At 46.9% G+C, this 20,585-nt stretch overlaps 1 protein-coding gene across 1 annotated transcript in view; it reads right to left on the reverse strand.

Moving 5' to 3' along the window:
- Positions 1–12,804: 12,804 nt before the first annotated feature.
- Positions 12,805–20,585, reverse strand: part of LOC133342860 (neuromedin-U receptor 2-like) — a 49,326-nt gene continuing 41,545 nt past the window's right edge. Inside the window, exons 3-4 of the mRNA XM_061552201.1 lie at positions 13,885–14,010; positions 12,805–13,578 (exon numbers count right to left, since the gene is read on the reverse strand). Coding sequence (XP_061408185.1) covers positions 13,277–13,578; positions 13,885–14,010 — 428 coding nt within the window. The 3' untranslated portion in view covers positions 12,805–13,276. The remainder of the gene's footprint in view (positions 13,579–13,884; positions 14,011–20,585) is intronic.

Genomic DNA, 20,585 nt, shown 5'->3' on the forward strand with positions numbered 1-20,585 from the left:
TGTGAGTCTGAGAGAGTGAGTGTGTGTGTGAGTCTGAGAGTGTGAGAGTGAGTGTGTGTGTGAGTCTGAGTGTGATAGTGAGTGTATGTGTGTGTGAGTCTGAGAGTGTGAGGGTGAGTGTATGTGTGTGAGTCTGAGAGTGTGAGAGGGAGTGTGTTTGTGAGTCTGAGAGAGTGAGTGTGTGTGTGTGAGTTTGAGAGTGTGTGTGAGTGAATCTTAGAGTCTGAGAATGTGAGTGTGTGTGTCTGAGAGTGTGAGGGTGAGTGAGTGAGTGTGAGTCTGAGAGTGTGAGAGGTGAGTGTGTGTGTGAGTCTGAGAGTGTGTGTGTGAGTCTGAGAGTGTGAGGTTGAGTGTATGTGTGTGTGTGAGTGTGTGTGTGAGTCTGAGAGTGAGTGTATGTGGGTTCGATTCCCGCTCACGGCTAACACCAGTGACGATTATCTGAACCGGTCCTGGGCCTCCCCTAGGTCGACTCAGCCTTAAATGAGTACCTGGTGCGGTGTGTAAACATCGCCACTGGGGAGACAAAGGCGGTCGGGCGTGGTGCTGGCCACCCACCCCCTCGTTCGTGTACCGTTCCGGCCTTCATAGGTGCTCACTAACAGCACTTGCCCCTACAGTCTGTTAAGGCTATACGGGGGATCTTTGTATGTGTGTGTGAGTCTGAGAGTGTGTGAGTCCGAAAGTGTGAGAGAGTGTGTGTGTGTGAGATTGAGTGTGTGTGTGTGCGAGTCTGAGAGTGTGAGAGTGAGTGTGAGAGTGAGTGTGTGTGTGTGAGAGTCTGAGAGTGTGAGGGTGAGTGTATGTGTGTGCGAGTCTGAGAGTGTGAGATGTGAGTGTGTGTGTGAGTCTGAGAGTGTGAGAGGTGAGTGAGTGTGTGAGTCTGAGAGTGTGTGTGTTAGTCTGAAAGTGTGAGAGTGTGTGTGTGTGAGAGTGAGTGTGTGTGTGTGAGTGTGAGAGTGAGTGTGTGTGTGTGTCTGAGAGTGTAAGAGTGAGTGTGTTTGTGTGAGTCTCAGAGTGTGAGCGTGAGTGTGTGTGTGAGTGTGAGAGTGTGTGAATGTGAGTCTGAGAGTGTGAGAGTGTGTGTGTGTGAGTCTGAGAGTGTGAGTGTATGTGTGTGCGAGTCTGAGAGTGTGTGTGAGTCTGAAAGTGTGTGTGTGTGTGAGCGTGAGTGAGTCTGGCAAAACAACCTCCTACCTCCTCGCGGTGCCGGACGGGCAACACTGTCGTGGGCAGTGCTGTGGGGGGAGGGCTATTGGCCTCTCCCCTCATGGCGTCTGTGACCACCACAGTGGCTAAACGGGGGCTCTGGACGGGTGCGAGGGGCTGGTAACCCCTCCACCTTCAATTAATTACCACTAAACTACGATATAAACAAATACCTGTAACAAATAAGCTTGTGCCGGAGGCCCCGGGGGGTCAGGCTTTTATGACGTCTCCTGGCCAAACCCCATTTGGCGGAGCCAGGAGATTGAATCTTCACCCTCAGGGCTCCTCCAGAAACAACGAAAAACCATTGTGGATGGCCACGTGGAATGTTCGAACGCTCACTGCGGAGGAGAGGCTGCCACTCCTCTGTTGGGAGCTGGACCGGTACCGCCTGGATCTCTGTCGGCCCCTCCGTGTGTTCTCTCCTCACCCGCCTCTGGCCACACCGCTCTTCGGGTACCTCGCACACTCCGCTGGCTCTCTCTATCTCCGTTCGATCCCGCACGCTCCCCTGGCCTGGCCGCACCCCGCGCACGCTGGACCGCATTGCGCCTATGACCCCCGACCACGTGGCAATCGCGCCACTTCTCCTTCCACCGCCAGCGTGGCTCCCTCCGTGGTTCACTCTCTTCTCTCCTCCTTCTCCCCTTCCGGCTCTCTCCCTATATCCCCCTCTCTCACGTGACCCAAACTCTACCTTCTATCCTGCCTCCGCCTCCCCCCCCGTTCACCCCGCTCCCATTGGAGCGAGGTGAGCAGTGGCTCCTCCCACACGCTATGCCTCCCAATACCCCGGCGCGTGTGAGCGGCGCGGAGGCCAGCAAGCACCCTGTTCTTGCTCACATTACACAGGTAGGAACAACAGGTTCCACACTGCCCACCAGGGATTATGTGTCTGTCTGTCTGTCGTGCATATCCGGAATTCCGTCCACCCATGCACCTCCCCACCGAACACCAAGCTACGCCGCGATTGGTTGATGATGTCGGGGAGAGTGGGGGGGAAGGGTCAACATGCCCACTCATCCCCCGAACGCCGCGCTGTCCAACCAAGTTCCTACCTGCCCACTCCGAAGGAACGTGTTTAACTGAAAATACCAAAATGTTTTCCCTAAATCCTTCTGCTGCTAAACCACCCAGACTGGCTTACCAAAATCCATAAAGAAGGTACACCCCTTCATCCCATTGTCTCCACCATTGGCTCACCCACCTACAAACTGGCCCGATATCTGTCTGAGACCTTGCAGCCATTCACTGGTAAGACCACTTCTTCTGTTCTTAACTCAGCTCACCCGGTATCGTCAATTAAAGACATCTCACTGTCCCCAGGTAATTTGCTCGTTAATTTCGATGTAGTTTATCTGTTCACCAAAGTTCATGTGCCCGATACCATTGCAATAATTGAACATTTGGTCCAACAAGGACTGAATGCTGATGTATCATCCCTGGTGAGACACTGCCTCACCAATACATACTTCATTTGGAATGGAACATTCTACAAACAAACTGAGGGCACCCCAATGGGTTGTTCCTTATCTCCGGTTGTGGCCAAAATTTTCATGTAAAAATTTGAGACGGACGCCATCCAGGCATCCACTTTACGCCCGTCCATTTGGAAGAGGTATGTGGATGACACGTTTGTCATCTGGCTACATGGCCGACCGGCTCTGAAACAATTTCTCAACCACATCAATTCCATTCACCCGGCAATAAAATTTACCATGGAGGCAGAAAATGATGGCATGCTATCCTTCTTGGATGTCTTAAAAGGAGAACAGCTGGCTCAATGAGCCACTGTCTACAGGAAAGTAACCCATACTGACGCCTACCTAAAACCTGATTCCCACCACCATCCATCCCAGAAAAATTCCCTCATCAAAACGCTACACCGTAGAGCTCAATGTATCTCCGACCATGAACACCTGACCAGTGAACTCAAACACGTACACTGTGCTCTCAAGGCGAATGGATACTCTGACTACACAATCCACAAAGCCATCAACCCAACCGTGAGGAAGGAGGCATCTGAAGATTCAATCAAAACCGTCACCTTACCTTACATAGCAGGGATAACAGAAAATATTTCCAAGATCCAGGTCCGATTTAACACTGCACAAAATTCGTGACCTGATCCCATCTGTGAAAGACAAGATTCCTGACATGCAATATGCCGGCGTCTAAAAACTAAGCTGTACCTGCGGCAGCAGTTACATTGGGGAAACCAAATGACATGTATCGGACCGTGTTCGTGAACACGAGGCAGATCTGAAATACGGCAGGACCAATACTTCTGCCGTATCTGATCATTACTTTAATGCGGCTTGCTCACATGAAATTGATTTATATAAGACGATGGTACTTTGCAAGCCAACTGGCTATCAACAAAGATTAATTCACGAAGCCATCCATATATACAGGCACAATTTCAACCGAGACGACGGTTTTAAACTCAGTAATCATTGGAAAGATGTCATCAACCACTTTTGGTCAATTTAATTTGTGTTTCCTTGTCAACCTTTACCATCAGCAGTGTGGATGGGCGTAGTGAGGTGCAATCCCCCCCTCCCATCTCTACCCCTCCCCCCTATCTCTGCCCCACCCCCTCTCTCTCCCCCCGGTCTTTTGCGCAGCCCATTTCCCCCGCCCACTCACTCTGGAGTCCTAATAAGCAGCTACATTTGGAGGCTTGCCTTTTCTTTTCTCTCCACCTGAAGAGGACCGCTTGTGTTACGATCGAAACGTCGCGGGTTATTTGCTTTTAATTTAGATTTTTGTTTTCTATCCACGTGACTTTAACGAAAGAACCAAGAATATAAGTGGAGAAGACTTCATTAATAGAAAATCGAATTTTGCTCTCCTGTATGTCCATAAAAACATAGGTTTTTCAACGAATGTATGCCATGTACAAAATAAAAAAAGTTCAAATGTATAATGTTGATTTTGTATTTATTGATTTAAATTCGTTACCAATTTAATTATATATTTAAACAATGTAATGTTTTTCTTCTATCAACAATTTTTAAGTGGAATTTATAAACTGGCACCATTGTACCAGGAACCCTTAAAAATTATGTGAAGCTCGCATTTCTATCCTGGTTAAATAAAGATCATATCATCAGCCATGGTCAGTCCACTGCTGGATGAAGACCTCCCCAAACCGCTGGCACCTCAAGAATAAATTACAAACAAATGCAATTGGCAGAACTCTTCAGGAATCTGGTTGAAGATTAATTGGAAATGAAGTTTGCATTTAAGTGTAACCATTGCGGTTTGCCACATATTGAGGTGCAAATAAAACCAGGACATATGACGGGCATTAGAATATCTGTCAATACCGAAAGGGCAGAGCTACACGTTAATGTGTTGCCGAGTGGTGTGTGATTATAATTATTAGGCAACCAACAAATTGGGACATCTTAACTTCCTGGGAAGGCTTGTAGACAGCTGTTCTCTGAACAAGAGGACGATCCTAATGAAGCCAGGACAGATGGCAACCATATAGATGCCTGCGAGCAAAAGATGCTCCGTACAAGAAAATAACAGGTTTTACCCTTTCTGCAATAAAACAGGTGTTAAGATGTTCAAATACCAAATAGAATCTTTTGCGAGGAATCATATCTGCATTAATCACACGTACTTGTGGTAAACATGCAAATAAAACCATGCTCCGATAATTATATATGCATTGTCTTTGAAACTGATTGGTCTACACCAGAGAAAGCCTTCTTTAGGACCTAGTCTCACCAGGGTCCAAAAAATGCACCGTACATTGTATTTTCAAACAATCTTTATTGTAAGAATTACAGTTTGTTGAGATTAAACAGTGGTGAATGGGAAAATACACATTTTATATGTATATTAAAAAAAACATTACTCTACATGAAGAGCACAGGTACTAACGTTACCGTAAATGCGGTGTAATATTTGGAACTTACATTATACAAAGAGCAAGATGTTGAATGGATTACACTTGCAGTAGAAGCCACTCAACAGTCCCATTTTTGTATCAACACAACATCATATTCTTTGGTTCTTTCGGTAAAGTCACGTAGATAGAAAAAATAAAAATAAATAAAATAAAAACTACGACGTTTCGATCACAACACAAGCGATCGTCCTCCTGATGACTTTATTTGTTTCTATCTACATGACTACGGAAAGAACCAACGAATATGAATCCCTGCAGTCACGAAAGATTTAAGTCAAAATTTAACACGACATCAGTTTGGTAAACACCAGAAACACATTGACATATAAACATGTAAACATCTCCCAAAGCTGCTTCAACATGCCTATTCTTCTGCAGCACGTTTACACAACGATAGCAGTGGTTTCTGCGATGGTTTCTTGCACGGCGTATCCTTTACTTTCACGGGCTTGCTCAAGTTTGTACACATGATAAGCATAGCTACCGAGCCGCTACATGATCATGTGGACATCATCATCGCATGAGATAGAGTTGCCTAACGGCCGCAAATTACATAACCGCGCATGATATTTGCTCTGTTTTGCGCTCATCGATATCTGTTGTTGAAAATAGTTTTGGCCACAGCTTTGCATGTGGTCACCCGATATCAAAACGTGGGGTTCACATATAAATCGCCCAATTGTAATATGGTTTATGACAAAAACACCCGCGCGATGAACCCAGATATAGCAGCCTTTATTTGCGAAACGGTCACGTGTTTCATCTTTTTACCTTAAAATGCAGCTCCTTTATACAGTGGAAACAATATCTGCATTGCAATCTCAGTACAAAATTAGCTGGAGATGCACGGTGTAATTGGGCATACATACTTTCCTTCACATGATGAAGGAAAGTCATGAATTTTAGTCATTTTAAAAATTATGTAAATATATATTTCCCATGCTTGATAATACAAATATTAAAATCACTTCATGAATATGATAAATGTAGCATAACATATGGAGACTGGGTTATGCAACGGTCTGGGCAGGACTTTCTATAACCGCAGGGGCAGCTGATTACCGGAGTGTATTCAAGAGGCGATGGACCAAATACAAGATGCTCGTCCGCAGGTGTTTGACAGACTTCTACATCGCGGGATCATGAGAAATGTCGGCAGTTTGTCCTCATCCAGCAGTGGATTGACAATTGCTGATCACGAATGTTCTGTGGCACAATTCTGCACTGTGTGCTGTATACATTGTTAGCAAGAACTTTGCATTGGCTTATCTTGCCCTCTCGTGACATTTGTATGTAATGATTGAAATATGTATCTCTTAACAATGTGCCCTATGGTCAGAACAAAGGTCACTTTGTAATCAAGTTTCTGTAATGAATGTAATATGGAACAATTGGAAAATGTTTCAAAATGTTATTTAAGACAAAACAATTCGTGAACTTATTTATAATTCGGGGACAGAATGTTCAAAACGCTATTAAAGTGAAAGATGTTAAGGCCCAATGAGGATCTATTTAGGTCAGTTTGCACAGAGCTGTCTTCTGTTTAACAGCCTCAGGCACTGATGTGGCAGCAGGGAAGCAGGGCTATGCAAGACTGATGATGTGTCATACAGCCTCGGCTACACATTCAGCTCTGAGCTGGTGCACGGCCCTCGTTCTAGCAGCCATGGAGCACTCGGCATCTCAGCGAGTTTGAATTCTCACAATTAGGGGTCATAAGTTGATTTCAGATTCCATTTAGTCTAATTTTTACCATCTTGCGTTCTAACTTAAAAAAAAAATTAATTCGTTTTCATGCACCAACATTTGCATAAACGATATATTTTCAAGGTCACAATTCGATGCACGTATTGTATCGTCCGTTTGAAGAAGTAATTCCTAATTTTGTGTCCACTCGCACCTCCGATTAGCACTGTTGGCTATGTACGGTGCGAAAGATGTTTAACATACATACATGTTATACCGCCACACGGTTTTCCATCTGTATGTATGTTGAACCCCTTTTGTACCGTACGTAGCCAACCATACTAATCGAAGGTGCAGGGGAAGGACAGCACACGATGTCGTGCTGCATCTCGTGTATGCACGGCATATTTAAGCGCTGGTATAGTGTAAGATGTACCACCATCCAGTGTCGTAGGCTGGTCGCCATGGGGCCTGGTACTATAAATGAAAAGAGGCTCCCTGTTCAATTTCCCTCCCTTTCTGGCCTGTGGGATCCTAGTGCCGTTGCACCGTCTGCACACTCAATGCCTATCCCACTGATCACGGTGTTGGCTTGAATATCCGTGAATACGATGGTGGTGGCATAGCGGTTAGCGCGCTGAGCTATGAATCCGGCGACCCGGGTTTGATTCCCGCTCACGGTCGACACCAGTGACGATTATCTTAACAGGTCTTGGGCATCCCCTAGGTCGACTCGGCCTTAAATGAGTACCTGGTGCAGTGTGTCAATACTGGGAAGACCAAAGCGGTCGGGCGTGGTGCTGGCCACCCACCCTCTCGTGTGCAGTGCCGGCCTTCAGAAGTGCTTGCTAACAGCACTTTCCGCAACATTCTGTTAAGGCTATATGGGGGATTTTGTTTCCGTATTTTTGGTGTTGAAGGCATGAGGTTGCGAAGGCTGTGAGGTGCCAATCGTTCGTGCAGCAGTTGATTGATGGTCCACCAATAATACATTGCGTCTTCTCAAATACTCCAAGCAATCTTGCATTAAATTGTCCAAACATCCCCAATGCCTATCCCGCCATGAAACATAATCCTGAGACTTGGGACTTACCAGGCTAAATCATTGACAACAGTACAGAAAGAGCACTTAATTTGGACATAACCCACCTCTGAGGATAACAATGACTTATAATATAAATAAAATAAAATTTATTTAAATTTTTTTACTACGTGACTTTACCGAAAAAACCCAAGAATATGAATCCTTGCAGTCACGAAAGCTTCAAATCTAGAACTTATAATGTATATGTTTATTGGCATGTGATGAACAAATGTGATACAGCATGACGAAGTAGATGGCTAAGGAAGTGACTGTGTTCTCCCCGTGGTCACGTGGATTTTTCTCCGGGTCCTCTGGGTTTTTCCCTCCACATTTAGAATCAACGCGCATTTAAAGTAGTTGGCTACTATAAATTCCCACGTGACAAGCCACTTTCGTTGAGCTATCATTTGTGGCCAGGTCGCTTCTGAAAAAAAGATACTAGATAGCTCAGTGGGCCTTACCTGGTAAAATATATATTTTTAAATGTTTAGGTAAGTTAGACTGGACTGTCTGAAGGGACCAGGGCCAGTACTGATAGCACTCGCTACTCGTGGTATAGCCATAGCCGGGAGTCGAACTCGAGTGGTTGAGATCAGTGGCCTGTGCGCAAGCCGCTGCACCATCGCTCTTCCCCACATTGGGAAAGTACGTACTGCACATAAATTACACACGCCTCAAACTTTACTCACAATAGGCACAATTACAAAATAACAATCAATAACGACATAAATTATTTACAAAAGCGATGCAAGTTTCATTGGATTGGATGCCATGAATGTGAATATCATCACATTCAATTACTCTGACCAGTCCGATTACAGTATAGCTACAAACGCAACATGTGATATCCCATATAGCTGAGTCTTGGATGTAAATATTCGAACGCTTTCATTTGTGAAGTTGCCTCAATTAGCAACACGCGCAATAACAAAGTGAACTCGCTGCCCGGCGCGTACAGTCGCCGTGGCTGTTGGTGGAAATGGATTCAACACTATTGCGCATCCAGCCACCACTTATCTCGTTCCCGTTGCACAACGGGGACAAAGGTTCAGGGGTTCGTGATGCCAGACATCGTGCAACCCCATCTGAATTGTGGTGCGTTCATTCGTGGGCCGGCACCTGCGCAGCCCAGCGTGGTTGGCACGAAAGCAGAGGTGCCCCACCTCTCCGCCGGAAAGCCAAGTTCACCGGAAAGCCACTGGAAAAGCCACCGAAAAGCCATGTTCAAATACCACTCACGGGTCAACTCGGTCATCTCGCCACGGCGGAAATTCTCAAACTTGTTTAGCCCGAGGACCATCCAGCCGATGCAAACATTTCCGTGGACCGCACAGCGCCCCCACCCCTGGTGACAAAACGCATTCATATCTCTCTCTAAATGGACTCCTCCAATTACGAGCACTCGACTTACGAACTTTCAGAGATACGTATGCCCAGTTACCCGTTCGGACCGAGAGTTGTAAGTTCAACCACCGCGCAACAGATGGTGGTGGTGGCGTCTACATATGCAGAACGTGAAGAACCAGTGACATCTACATTTACAGGACATGATACAACTTTTAAAGCCATTCCCTCGTGTTTCGTGTACATGCCGTACCACAAGCTTGGAATCGACAGTAGTAGAGTTGGACACAAGAACGAATCGACTTACGAACAGACCTCTGGAACTTAACTCGTTCGTAAGTGGAGGAGTCCCTGTAATACAAAATGATTAATATTACCGCAACATAAAAACATGTTTTTTTTTACGCAGCTATAAGGTTTTTTTTAAGGGGAGGAGGGGGGGCATTTAAATATCAGGGTTAGGGTAGTTTAATCAGGGTAATTTACCGAACTTTTTTTAAACCAAATATAAGTAAAATATTAATTCATGTCAGAAACAAAAGGTATAATAGACGTCATTATTGCCCGGATCAACCTGCGTTGACATCACGGGCCCCGCGGACCACCTCGAGGAGTGTCCCGGATCACCGACCGGGGGTACCGGGGAACCACACTCCTGAGAGACACTGCTCCAGGGTGCACAACAACAAAAAAGTCAGACTTGGCCGTGTTGATTAGTGTTAATGAGTCCCTGCTATAGTCATGTAGATTGTCCACCATTAGTTCAGAGCCAGCGATGGTCAGTGCTGCCCATTGCTTCTTTGACTCGAGACACTGCAGTTGTGATAAACAAAACAACACGGCGAATTGGGCCAGTGGGTTCCTCTAGCACATCCGTCACGCTCCACCCTGATTTCGGTGGCGTAACCAAGTGTCCGTTCGTCACCCCCTCTCCAGCAAACAATGTTTGCATGTCACTCTCCCCGTGGTTGCGTGGATTTATTTCTCCGGATCCTCCGGGTTTTCCCTTCACATTTATAAACATGCATTGAGATTATTGAGATATATTTGCTGCTATAAATGTCCAAATGATACGCCACTGTGTTGAGCTACAATTTGTGGCCTGGTCACTTCTGAAAAATAAGTTAATACCTCTGATCGTTGCCTGATAGGATGGGGATGGTTTCGTTTTATTTGTGTTTGTGTGATTTGTTTACCTTTCTTGTACTCTGCACTGCTATCGTGTTTTGGTTTTGTTTGTTGTTACGTTCTAACTCGCCCCGGACTGGACATCTGTGACAAAATAGCTTTATAGCTCATCGGATTTCTCCAGTACTAATAAATATTCTGATTCTGTGCTTAAAGGACAACAACAACAACAATAGTTTGGGTTCTTCAGTGATCAACACAATTCCAACGTTGACTTTCGTCCCAAGAGTACAACAGTGGCAAAGTCACGCCAGCACACAAAGACAAATAGCAGTTGAGTTGGCTGCAACCCAGCTCCACCGCGGCTGCTGGCCGAGTGAGCGATGGTGCGCTCACGGTGACGGGCTAAGCGCTGATTTGAGAACGACGGATTGAAACTTAACTTTCACACGTAAACAGTTCCCCCCAACTAATTTAAAACAAGAATATTCATACATCTCGGGTGAAGGAATTCGTCGTCATTGTGGGCACATGTAATTGTTCTCTTGCTGGTGGCCTTGTGTTGCTTTGACGTTCGCGTGATGCCCTGCCGGTCTGTTTAATTGCTGCATCGCAGGAGGTTGTATGACAAAGACTGCGTGTCCACATTTAGAGTGAGCACAGCGAACTAACGTGTGCAATACCCGACAATTAAGATTTAGAAATGCAATTGATGTTATAGATAGTCCGGATAATGGCCTTACACCGTTACATTAATTTGCCGCTGTGGTGTACTGGTGAGCAAAACTGGACTTGCAAGACGGGGGTCAACGGTGAAACGATTGGAGCAGGTTTCTTGAAGCTCCACTGCCTCTGACGACTTGGCATTATCAATCGGTACTCTGCAGTTGTTCGATCGGCAGGTCACATGTGTTGGGGTATAGTTTGGGTTGCTCTCACCAATTTAAAGCTGTGATGTTAACTACCTCGTCTGGTATGCAGAAGGTCGGGGGTTCGATCTCGACCCTGACGCCTGCTGTACATTTGGGGTTTGCATGTTCTCCCCGTGGTCGTGTGGGTTTTCCCCTCCACATTTAGAAACATGCATTGAGATTATGTAGATTATTGTGCTGGCATAAATGTCCAAATGATAGGACACTTTGTTGAGCTATCATTTATGATCAGGTTGCTTTAGAAACACAAGTTAATACCTCAGTGGGGTTTGCCTGGTAGGATGGGGATGGTTTAGTTGTATGTGATTTGGTGATTTGTTTACCTTTCTTGTACTTTGCACTACGATCGTATGTTTGTATTGTTTGTTGTTGTAACGTGGATTCCTCGGGTATAAATAAATATTCTGATTCTAATTCTGCAAGAGGTCGGTCAAATACCCTCTATCGGAGGCCTTTCCATCGGCATGCCAGTGCAGGGCTGCACTATGCCCGTTTACCTTTACCATGGTAGTAATTGAGGAAGTCAAACACCGCTGTCTTTCACGCACCTCCGATGAGCACGGTTGGCTACATACGGTGCGAAAGCAGTTCAACACACATTACATTTTGATTTCAAGCTTTCGTGACTTCAGGAATCCATACTCAATCTTGATTTGAAGCTTTCGTGACTTCAGGAATCCATACTCTTTGGTTCTTTCGGTAAAGTCACGTAGGTATAAAATAAAATTAATCACGACGTTTCGGGCGGAACACAAGCGTCCGTCATCAGGTGGGAAAGCATGGTCTGCTGCTGAGGCAGACTGTTTTAAAAGGTTTGAAATGGGTGTAGCTCCCCGAGCTTACTTTTACATGCTAATTTCTCACATTAACATCATGCTAATCCCTCACATTAACATAGCCACTTCCGTGCCCTCGTCGAAGAGGCCGCTCTCCTATCTTACAGTTACATGCTAATTTCTCACAATAACATCACTAGCCCCGGCCACTTCTTTATGACCCTTGAGCTACACCCATTTCAAACCTTTTAAAACAGTCTGCCTCAGCAGCAGACCATGCTTTCCCACCTGATGATGGACGCTTGTGTTCCACTCGAAACGTCGTGGTTTATTTTATTTTATACCTACGTGACTTTACCGAAAGAACCAAAGAGTATACATAACATTACCACGAATGAATGGTGATAGTTTGAATCCAGTATAAGCCAAAACGACGGAGTATATGGTTGCTTGGGAGTGTGTACACCAGGCTCTCTCTGCTTAAGCATGTGGTTAATGGCAAGTTACTACAATCAGAGGCCCGTAACGATATCCTGGCTGCCCATTACAACAGCCGGTGGATTGGCATGGTCAGGGCCGGATTAAGTTTCATCATGATCTGGGGCCGTTATAAGTTTTATTTATTCAATTCCTTCCCACCACTGTTTTTCCACCATTCGTACCCAACGGCAAACACTCGGATGTCACTCACCTTGGTTATTTCATCTCTTAAAAAAAATAGATATATACGAATTATTAACATAAGTCAAAGTTCTAAAGAATAATTGAGAATTTCAGCAAATTACTGGTAGTGAGGTACATTGATGCTTCAATTACCAAGTCACCCAAATAACTTTAACTTTTTATTTTACTAGGTAAGGCCCACTGAGCAATGTAGCTCTTTTTCAGAAGCCACCTGACCACAAATTATAGCCTAATGAACCCGGATAAAATCCACACAACCACGGGGAGAACATGCAAACTCCAAATATACAGCAGGAATCAGGGTCGAGACCGAACACACGCACTTCCGCATACCAGACATGTATCATAGTGCCACAGTATTGCATTTCAACCGTTAAGCAAAGCACTCAAATATTGTTGTTAGATCCCCGGAAAATCCGACACTCTGGGGCTGCAGCCTCTAAAAGGCCCCGCTGCATCAATCCGGGCCTACTGAGCTTCTCGGTGGCTTACAGCCGGCAGTTCTTCTTCACAGGCAGATGTGATGGATGCTCTCCCTGGTCACCGGTAGTGTGGCCGTCCGCGCGGCGGTTCCCGATAGCAGCGGCGCGGGGCAGCCCAGGTCGACGAGCTCGCCCAGATTGAGCGTCTGGCCGCTGAGCGCCGTCAGGCTGTGGCGGTTCACCAGCGACAGCTTGGCAGGACTGGAGCCCAGCGAGGTGCTCCGGCTGAGCTGGCGGAAGAGCAGCTCGCGGAAGGCGGCGCGGAAGCGCGTCGAGAGCAGGTTGTAGATGATCGGGTTGACGGCAGAGCTCAGGTAAAATAGGACGCCTGCAGGGGAGAAACGACGCGGTAGTTTTTGCCGTCAGGGGTGAAAGTAAGAAATATAAACAGACATTCCCACCTCCCATGTAGCAGCCTACACAGGACTGTTGGGGCAAGTGCTGTCTATCAACGTAATTATTTCAAGCGACTCTGATATTCAGTTACGTAGCTTGTCCGTCGCATAATGTTTGCATTCACTTGACTCATCCAACTATAATATCTGCTTTGGGCCCCCTTGAGAAAGAGACATTTCAGTCTCAATGCTTTGTTGCCCACGTTCGAGTCGGGGCTGCATTCGCACTCGCATTGCACCTGCCATGATGTGCACAGTGTTGAACACGAGCGCCAGGGTCTCGGTCCACTTGGTGACGAAGCTATAGAAGAGACGGTCGACGTGGAACGGAGCCCAGCACAGCCCGAACACCAGCACCAGCACGACTGCTCACGCACACAACATGGAGTGCAGCACTCATCATCCCATTATTGCAAACAGCAACGTGGCTCTGGCTATGCTCGACTTCCTGCTCGACTTCCTGCCCCAGAGGATTGCTTTGCAATACAGAATCTTGTGGGGAAGAGGTCTGGGTTTACAAAAAATGCAGGTTTCTCGGATTATCAGATTTTTCAGGGCAATTTATGATATTTTCTGGTTTTCTGATCATTGGCATAATGTATCAATGAAAATGTATTTAATATATTCATCAATTGTGCATAATTATGTACCAATGTCTCTGTAAAATGTCTTTGTGCTAACAATAGTGACGTCACCCAATGTCACCTGACACCACTTTTGGCGTGAAAAGTGCAAACGTTTCTACGGATCATTCCTAAAACAAAAATCTATTTCCATTCATACGTAATGTAACATATCCAGGCCTGATTTCAGATTTGCTTTGCATTCATCTGGATATTGGGGGCACGTCTCTAAATAGCTGGGAGCTACGTCGCCAGGCAACTCCACCTGCCCCCCCCCACCCCCCTCCATCTGGTTGTTTTAAAGTCTCTCCTCAAACCCTCGCCCTTCAACCCCCGTGCGTCACCAAGCCGCCACCACCTCCCACCATGCCGCAATGCAGCGACCCAGGCAGCACCTGCACTTGAACGAATCTGATCGCTCCATCTCCAAACCAGTGGACGCCCTTTCAGACATCCACTGATGAAAGATGGAGCGATGGGATGGTTCCCACTTCGGTTATTATTCTTGCCCCATCGTCCCTTCTTAGCGACGTGTCCTACCCAAGCCCACAAACTTTTTCTAAACGGTTTGGATGACGTCGGCAACCTGCGCATGTCCCCTAATCCGCGTGTTCCCATTCCTGTCTCAGTGTCATTCTCAGCGTGCATCTCTCCATGCTTGCCATCCCTGCAGACCCCTTTAATTGCTTCCTTTCTCTCCTCCCCTTGATCGCTTCCTCAAAATGTTCCCCAACACTTGTCCGTGTGTAAGTCTCACTATGGGACATTACACTTGTTCCACTGTGGTGGTGCATTACCCACGTATGTACATATGTTGAACTTCTTTCACATCGTATGCAAAATATGAATACGTTTTACCCTTTGTGACAATAAAACAGAAGGTGTTAAGATGTTCAAACACCAAATAGAAACCTTTTGCAAGGAATCGTGTCTGAATGAACCACACATACTTGTGGTGAGCATGCAAACAAACATGCTCTGATAATTATCTATGCATTGTCATTGAAAATGATTGGCCTGCACCAGAGACAGCCTTCTTCATGGCCTAGTCTCACCAGTGTCAAACCAAAGAACGCACCGTACGTAGCCAACCGTACAGAACGTGTACGTTGTTGTTGTGGCTAAATAGTCCAGCGGTTAGCAGCACCAACTACCTTTGCTACTAAGGCACAAGGTGCTAAGCTAGTTTGCATAGAGCCAGTTTTGTGGGGCTGTTATAAAGGCACCGTCATTTTGACGACACTTAGCCGAATGCCATTTAAGAATCCATAAATAATATTGTTCGCAGTTAGATTAAGGAAACGTAATTATAGCAGCCCGTGAAGGTCATTTCGAACGTGTCACAAACACAGTTGCTACATTTACAGAAATCACCCGCAAAATTAAATACTGTATTCCCAAATGCACGGAGACATTCTGAAAAGGCAATGCCGCGCATGCAGTGCGGATATAATATTGGGAAGGAGCCTCCGATTTGACTTTACCTTGATGCCAAAATTATATTTGTGGTCAAGGGTGGATGGAATGATCCAGGACACAGCTGTCCTCGTAAAATATGTATTCTTATTCATATTCAACTCGGTATTTTTTCATTATAATCCAACCGTCTGAGGACTAGGTTAAGGGAAAAGTGTAATCTCGGACTAAAGCATGAGTGGCGTATGCAGAATGAGGGCAGCGTATATTGCCTTGCAACCTTGAAACGAGAGGACTCTTTCTGCAATGCAATCAATGGGGAAATAAGAATAGCATTGTCTGTGACGAAGTAATCCTCCCCCTGAAGATGACAATCATAGCAATAATAACATAATTAATTCAAAACTTTTGCCAAGCCACTGCTGGATGAAGGCCTCCTCCTGCTGTGTCACGTGTGGGCATGTTTGACCATGCTTCACCACACCAATCAGTGTGGGCTGGGTGAAGGGGCAGCATGGGACTGGCTGAGATGTCAATCGCCACTTATGTTAGCAGTGGCACAGAAACAAACTGTGCCACTCCGCTCAACCCGCTGCAGATGGCACAAATATATTACGATGTGGTACTGTATGAGGAACGTTGACCACAATTTCAAGTGAGAACATTATACAAACTGGGTTGTAAGCCTATATTTGTATACAAAGGTTTAGGGGCATTAATCTCTAAACTGCAATTGGAACCTGCCATACCATGTAATTGCCAATCAGATGTGTAATGTGTGCCACGTTGCCTAATCAGGAGGGCTGACGGTTGGGGTGAAAAGAGTTGCGCTGGTGTTCGACCACTCAGAGTCCTGGCTGTTAGTTATGTCAGCATTTTATTACTCCCCGAGCTGACATCGACCACCCTAGGCAGAGGAGTTACAACCGTGGAGCAGGCTATCACAAAGAACATCAACTGAATAAGAATCAATACAAGATCAGCCACACACATCCACTGACACCTAAGGTCCCTACCGCTTCCCCGAGACACACACGGACGTTTTTTGGGGGGAAAGGGGGGTCGTCCACCTCCCCTACGCAACTCTGCTTCAGAGTTCCCGCGTTCCTCCTCCAGGGGTTTTCCCCCTCCCCTATGCAACTCTGCTTCGCAGAGTACCCCTCTTCCAGGGTTTACACCTCCCCTATGCAACTCTGCTGATTCGGGCTCTCCTTTAATAGGGCTGCACAGCCTATTGTTCGGTCCCTGGGCCAATCCTGTGAGAGGTCCGTTTATAAATAGCCTACGTTTCGCTAGGCCTGGTTGGCGTGTTCTCCCCCAAAACCCGTTCCCACACCGGCCTGACCACACTCTCTCCAGCTCACGGGGAAGGCTTCACGCACTACGCCACAATGTGTTAGATCACAGCAACACTTGCTTTGAAGTATTCCATTAAAATATACATCAATGTTGAGATTGGACCCTGGGTAAGGAAAGCATTAATCTATGTCATATTATATATGTTCTTGCCAGGGGACATTTGTAGGCAAATGGACACTCGGGACATTCTCTCACTTCATGGATTTAAACACACACACACTGCGAAAGTGAATAAAACATAGAAAATTACTGTCGCAATTTTTATGGTATCAGCTGAAAAGTGCGCAAAGAAGCACGGAGGGATGCATGCTTTGATTTATACTGAGAGACAAACAAGCGAAAATGTGGACCAGTGAAACAATCGGGGACATCACCTTTATGGAAGTAAGCCTTGGAAGAAGGAACATCAGACCCAGACTCACTTCGGGAAGGATTTTTGTTGTTTTCCTTTCTCATAGACGCAATACATTCACAACGCAAACATCGACGAGGGGAATACAGGTCACGAGCGCGCAATAAACACCGGAACGATATGCCCTCGGAGAAGGGAGGCGACTGGAGGCACTTGGGGCTCACTGACCTACCACCATAGGGGTAACGTTCATGAGCAGCAGATTTGTAGGGAAAGGGAAGAGGAGGGAAGAAATGGAGGGATGGGGGTAATGTAAGCAAACAAAACCACTTCGGGAAGGATTTAAAATGGCTCTGATTGAGCCAAAGTGTTCTGATTATGACAGGGAACATAAGGAAGCGAGTGTCCAAATCTAAGAAGCCATATACTTGACTTAAAGCTTTCGTGACTGCAGGACATAACCGAAATACCCAAAGAGTAAGCCATATACTGTATATAATAAGATCATAGAATGCAACAATGAGATGACAATGATTGCAGGCTAAGTTTAAAGAGCAAATGCAAGGTATGAGACGGACTCTTCGATAGCACTGATTTTTGGCATGAAAAGGTTACGGGAGATTCTATGAAAACGTATAAACACTCATTAATTGGCTGTAACATCTATATATATAAAATCGCGAATCTGTCTGTCTGTCTGTGTGTGTGTGTGTCCCCGGACCATACGCACTTTCATTGGACGCCGGTTGCCCCTGGCAACGGCTAGCGACGCCTTCGCCGCTTTCATTGGACGGCGGTTGCCCCTGCCAACGGGTAGCGACGCCTTAGCCGCGGGCTGCAGTTTCATTGGACGGTGGTTGCCCCTGCCAACGGGTAGCCACGCCTTCGCCGCTTTCATTGGACGGCGGTTGCCCCTGCCAACGGGTAGCCACGCCTTCCCAGCAGCCGGGTGGACGCCATATTTTTTATTCCCGTTAAAAATAGGCGCACGCATTAACACGCGACTCTGAGGTTAATTCATCTAAGTTTCACGTCCTCTTCACTCCCCCCCCACCACAATGTGTGCTATTACTATTATAGGGTCGGTCGATTATTACATTATAGCGATTACACAGTATTATTGTAGCGCGGGGGGGGGGGGGGGGGGGACCGGCACCCGTACCCAGCGTCAGCCGGGTGGGAAAATCAGGCGACGCGGGAGGCTCTGCACGTTGCTAGGCCTCGACACCCACCACGCCACTCTGAGGTAAATTCATCAAAGTTTCACGTCCTCTACAGAGTGGTGAGGGAGGGAGAGTGGCGAGGGAGGGAGAGTGGCGAGGGAGGGACTCAGCCTCAAACGAGTAACTGGTGTGGCGTATTAACATCGGCACTGGGGAGACAAAGGCGGCCGGGCCTGGTGGATCCAAGTCCCTGGCCAAGCCGGCTCATGTGTATGTGTGTATGTGTTTATGTGTATGTCTGTGTGTCTGTATGTATCTGTGTATGTATGTGTGTGTATGTGTTTGTGTGTATGTGTGTGTGTATGTATGTGGGTTTTTTTGTATGTGTTTATGTGTATGTCTGCGTGTCTGTATGTATGTGTGTATGTACGTGTGTGGATGTGTTTGTGTGTATGTATGTGTGTGTCTATGTATGTGTGTGTATGTGTTTCTGTGTATGTATGTGTGTGTATGTATGTGTGTTATGTGTCTGTCTGTGTGTCTGCATGTATGTGTGTGTGTATTGTGTATGTTTTTGTGTGTATGTATGTGTGTGTTTGTGTGTATGTGTATGTCTGTGTGTATGTATGTGTGTGTATGTGTGTGTATGTGTTTGTGTGTATGTGTGTGTATGTATGTGTGTGTATGTGTAACGGGTTCCGGAGACACTTGTAGAGGTAACTTCTTTATTACAATACAACACTCCAACAGTCCTGATACTCTGCTACAGCTTAGGTACACAGCCTAGCTACACTGCCTAGATACTCTACTCTGGCTACGCTCCGGAACTCGCCCTCACAAGGTCGTAGCGTCGGGAGTTCCAGAGTCCCAGCGCTGGCTCTCGCAGCATCCCAGGGTCTTCAGATGGCTGGTCGTGGGTCTTGGGTCTTGAGTTACAACTGCCCCGATCGTCCAGGGAGCTCCGCTTATATGCCCAGTCCCCAACGAGGGGTGGGGCCGTGTGCGCCACCAGACATCCCACAGAGCAGACACAGCCCCCCCCCCGTTGGCGGCGCCCAGAGCCTTAAGCGTCTGGACCCCCTGGGAACCCAGCGCCTGGCGCCCAGGGGATTACGCGTCTGGACCCACCTGGGAACCCAGAGCCTACAGCAGCCCCTCCCTTCTTATGTCACTACATATGTGTTTGGATGTGTTTGTGTGTTTACGCTCGCATTACACAAATGTGTTGCAGGTCTAAGGCGTTCCTCGCGCAGCATTGCCGCTTTATTATTTCAGTCGTTTACTGCCGTACGCACCCTGACAGTCGTGTGTGTCTGCAGCAAGCGCGTGTATGTGTACCTATGGACGCGCGCGCGTGTGTTGTGTAGGGGGAGCGGTAGTGTAGTGCTTAGCGTGCTGTCTGTGTCTGTGTGTGTGCGTCTGTGTGTGTGTGTCTGTGTGTGTGTCTGTGTGTGTAGTGGGGAGCGGTGGTGTAGCGGTTAGCGCGCTGCGCTATGAACCCGGCGACACGGGTTCGATTCCCGCTCACGGCCAACACCAGTGACGATTATCTGAACCGGTCTCGGGCCTCCCCTAGGTCGACTCAGCCTCAAATGAGTACCTGGTGCGGTGTGTAAGCATTGCCACTGGGGAGACAAAGGCGGTCGGGCGTGGTGCTGGCCACCCACCCCCCGTGTGCCGTTGCGGCCTTCATAGGTGCTCGCTAATAGCACTTGCCCCTACAGTCTGTTAAGGCTATACGGGGGATCTTTGTCTTTGTATCTTTGTGTCTGTGTGTGTGCGTGTGTGGTGTGTGGGGAGCGGTAGTGTAGTGCTTAGCGTGCTGTCTGTGTGTCTGTGTATGTGTGTCTGTCTGTGTGTGTCTGCGTGTGTCTGTGTGTGTGTCTGTGTGTGTGTCTGTGCGTGTGTGGTGTGTGAGGAGCGGTGGGTGTAATGCTTAACGCTACGCTGCGCTACAAACCCGGCGAACCGAGTTGGATTCACGCTCACGGCCACCACCGGTGACGATTATTTGAACCTCCCCTAGG

The sequence above is a fragment of the Lethenteron reissneri genome, chromosome 16, assembly GCF_015708825.2.
Source record: "Lethenteron reissneri isolate LAM-NWPU_2019-01 chromosome 16, ASM1570882v1, whole genome shotgun sequence".
Taxonomy (NCBI): domain Eukaryota; kingdom Metazoa; phylum Chordata; class Hyperoartia; order Petromyzontiformes; family Petromyzontidae; genus Lethenteron; species Lethenteron reissneri.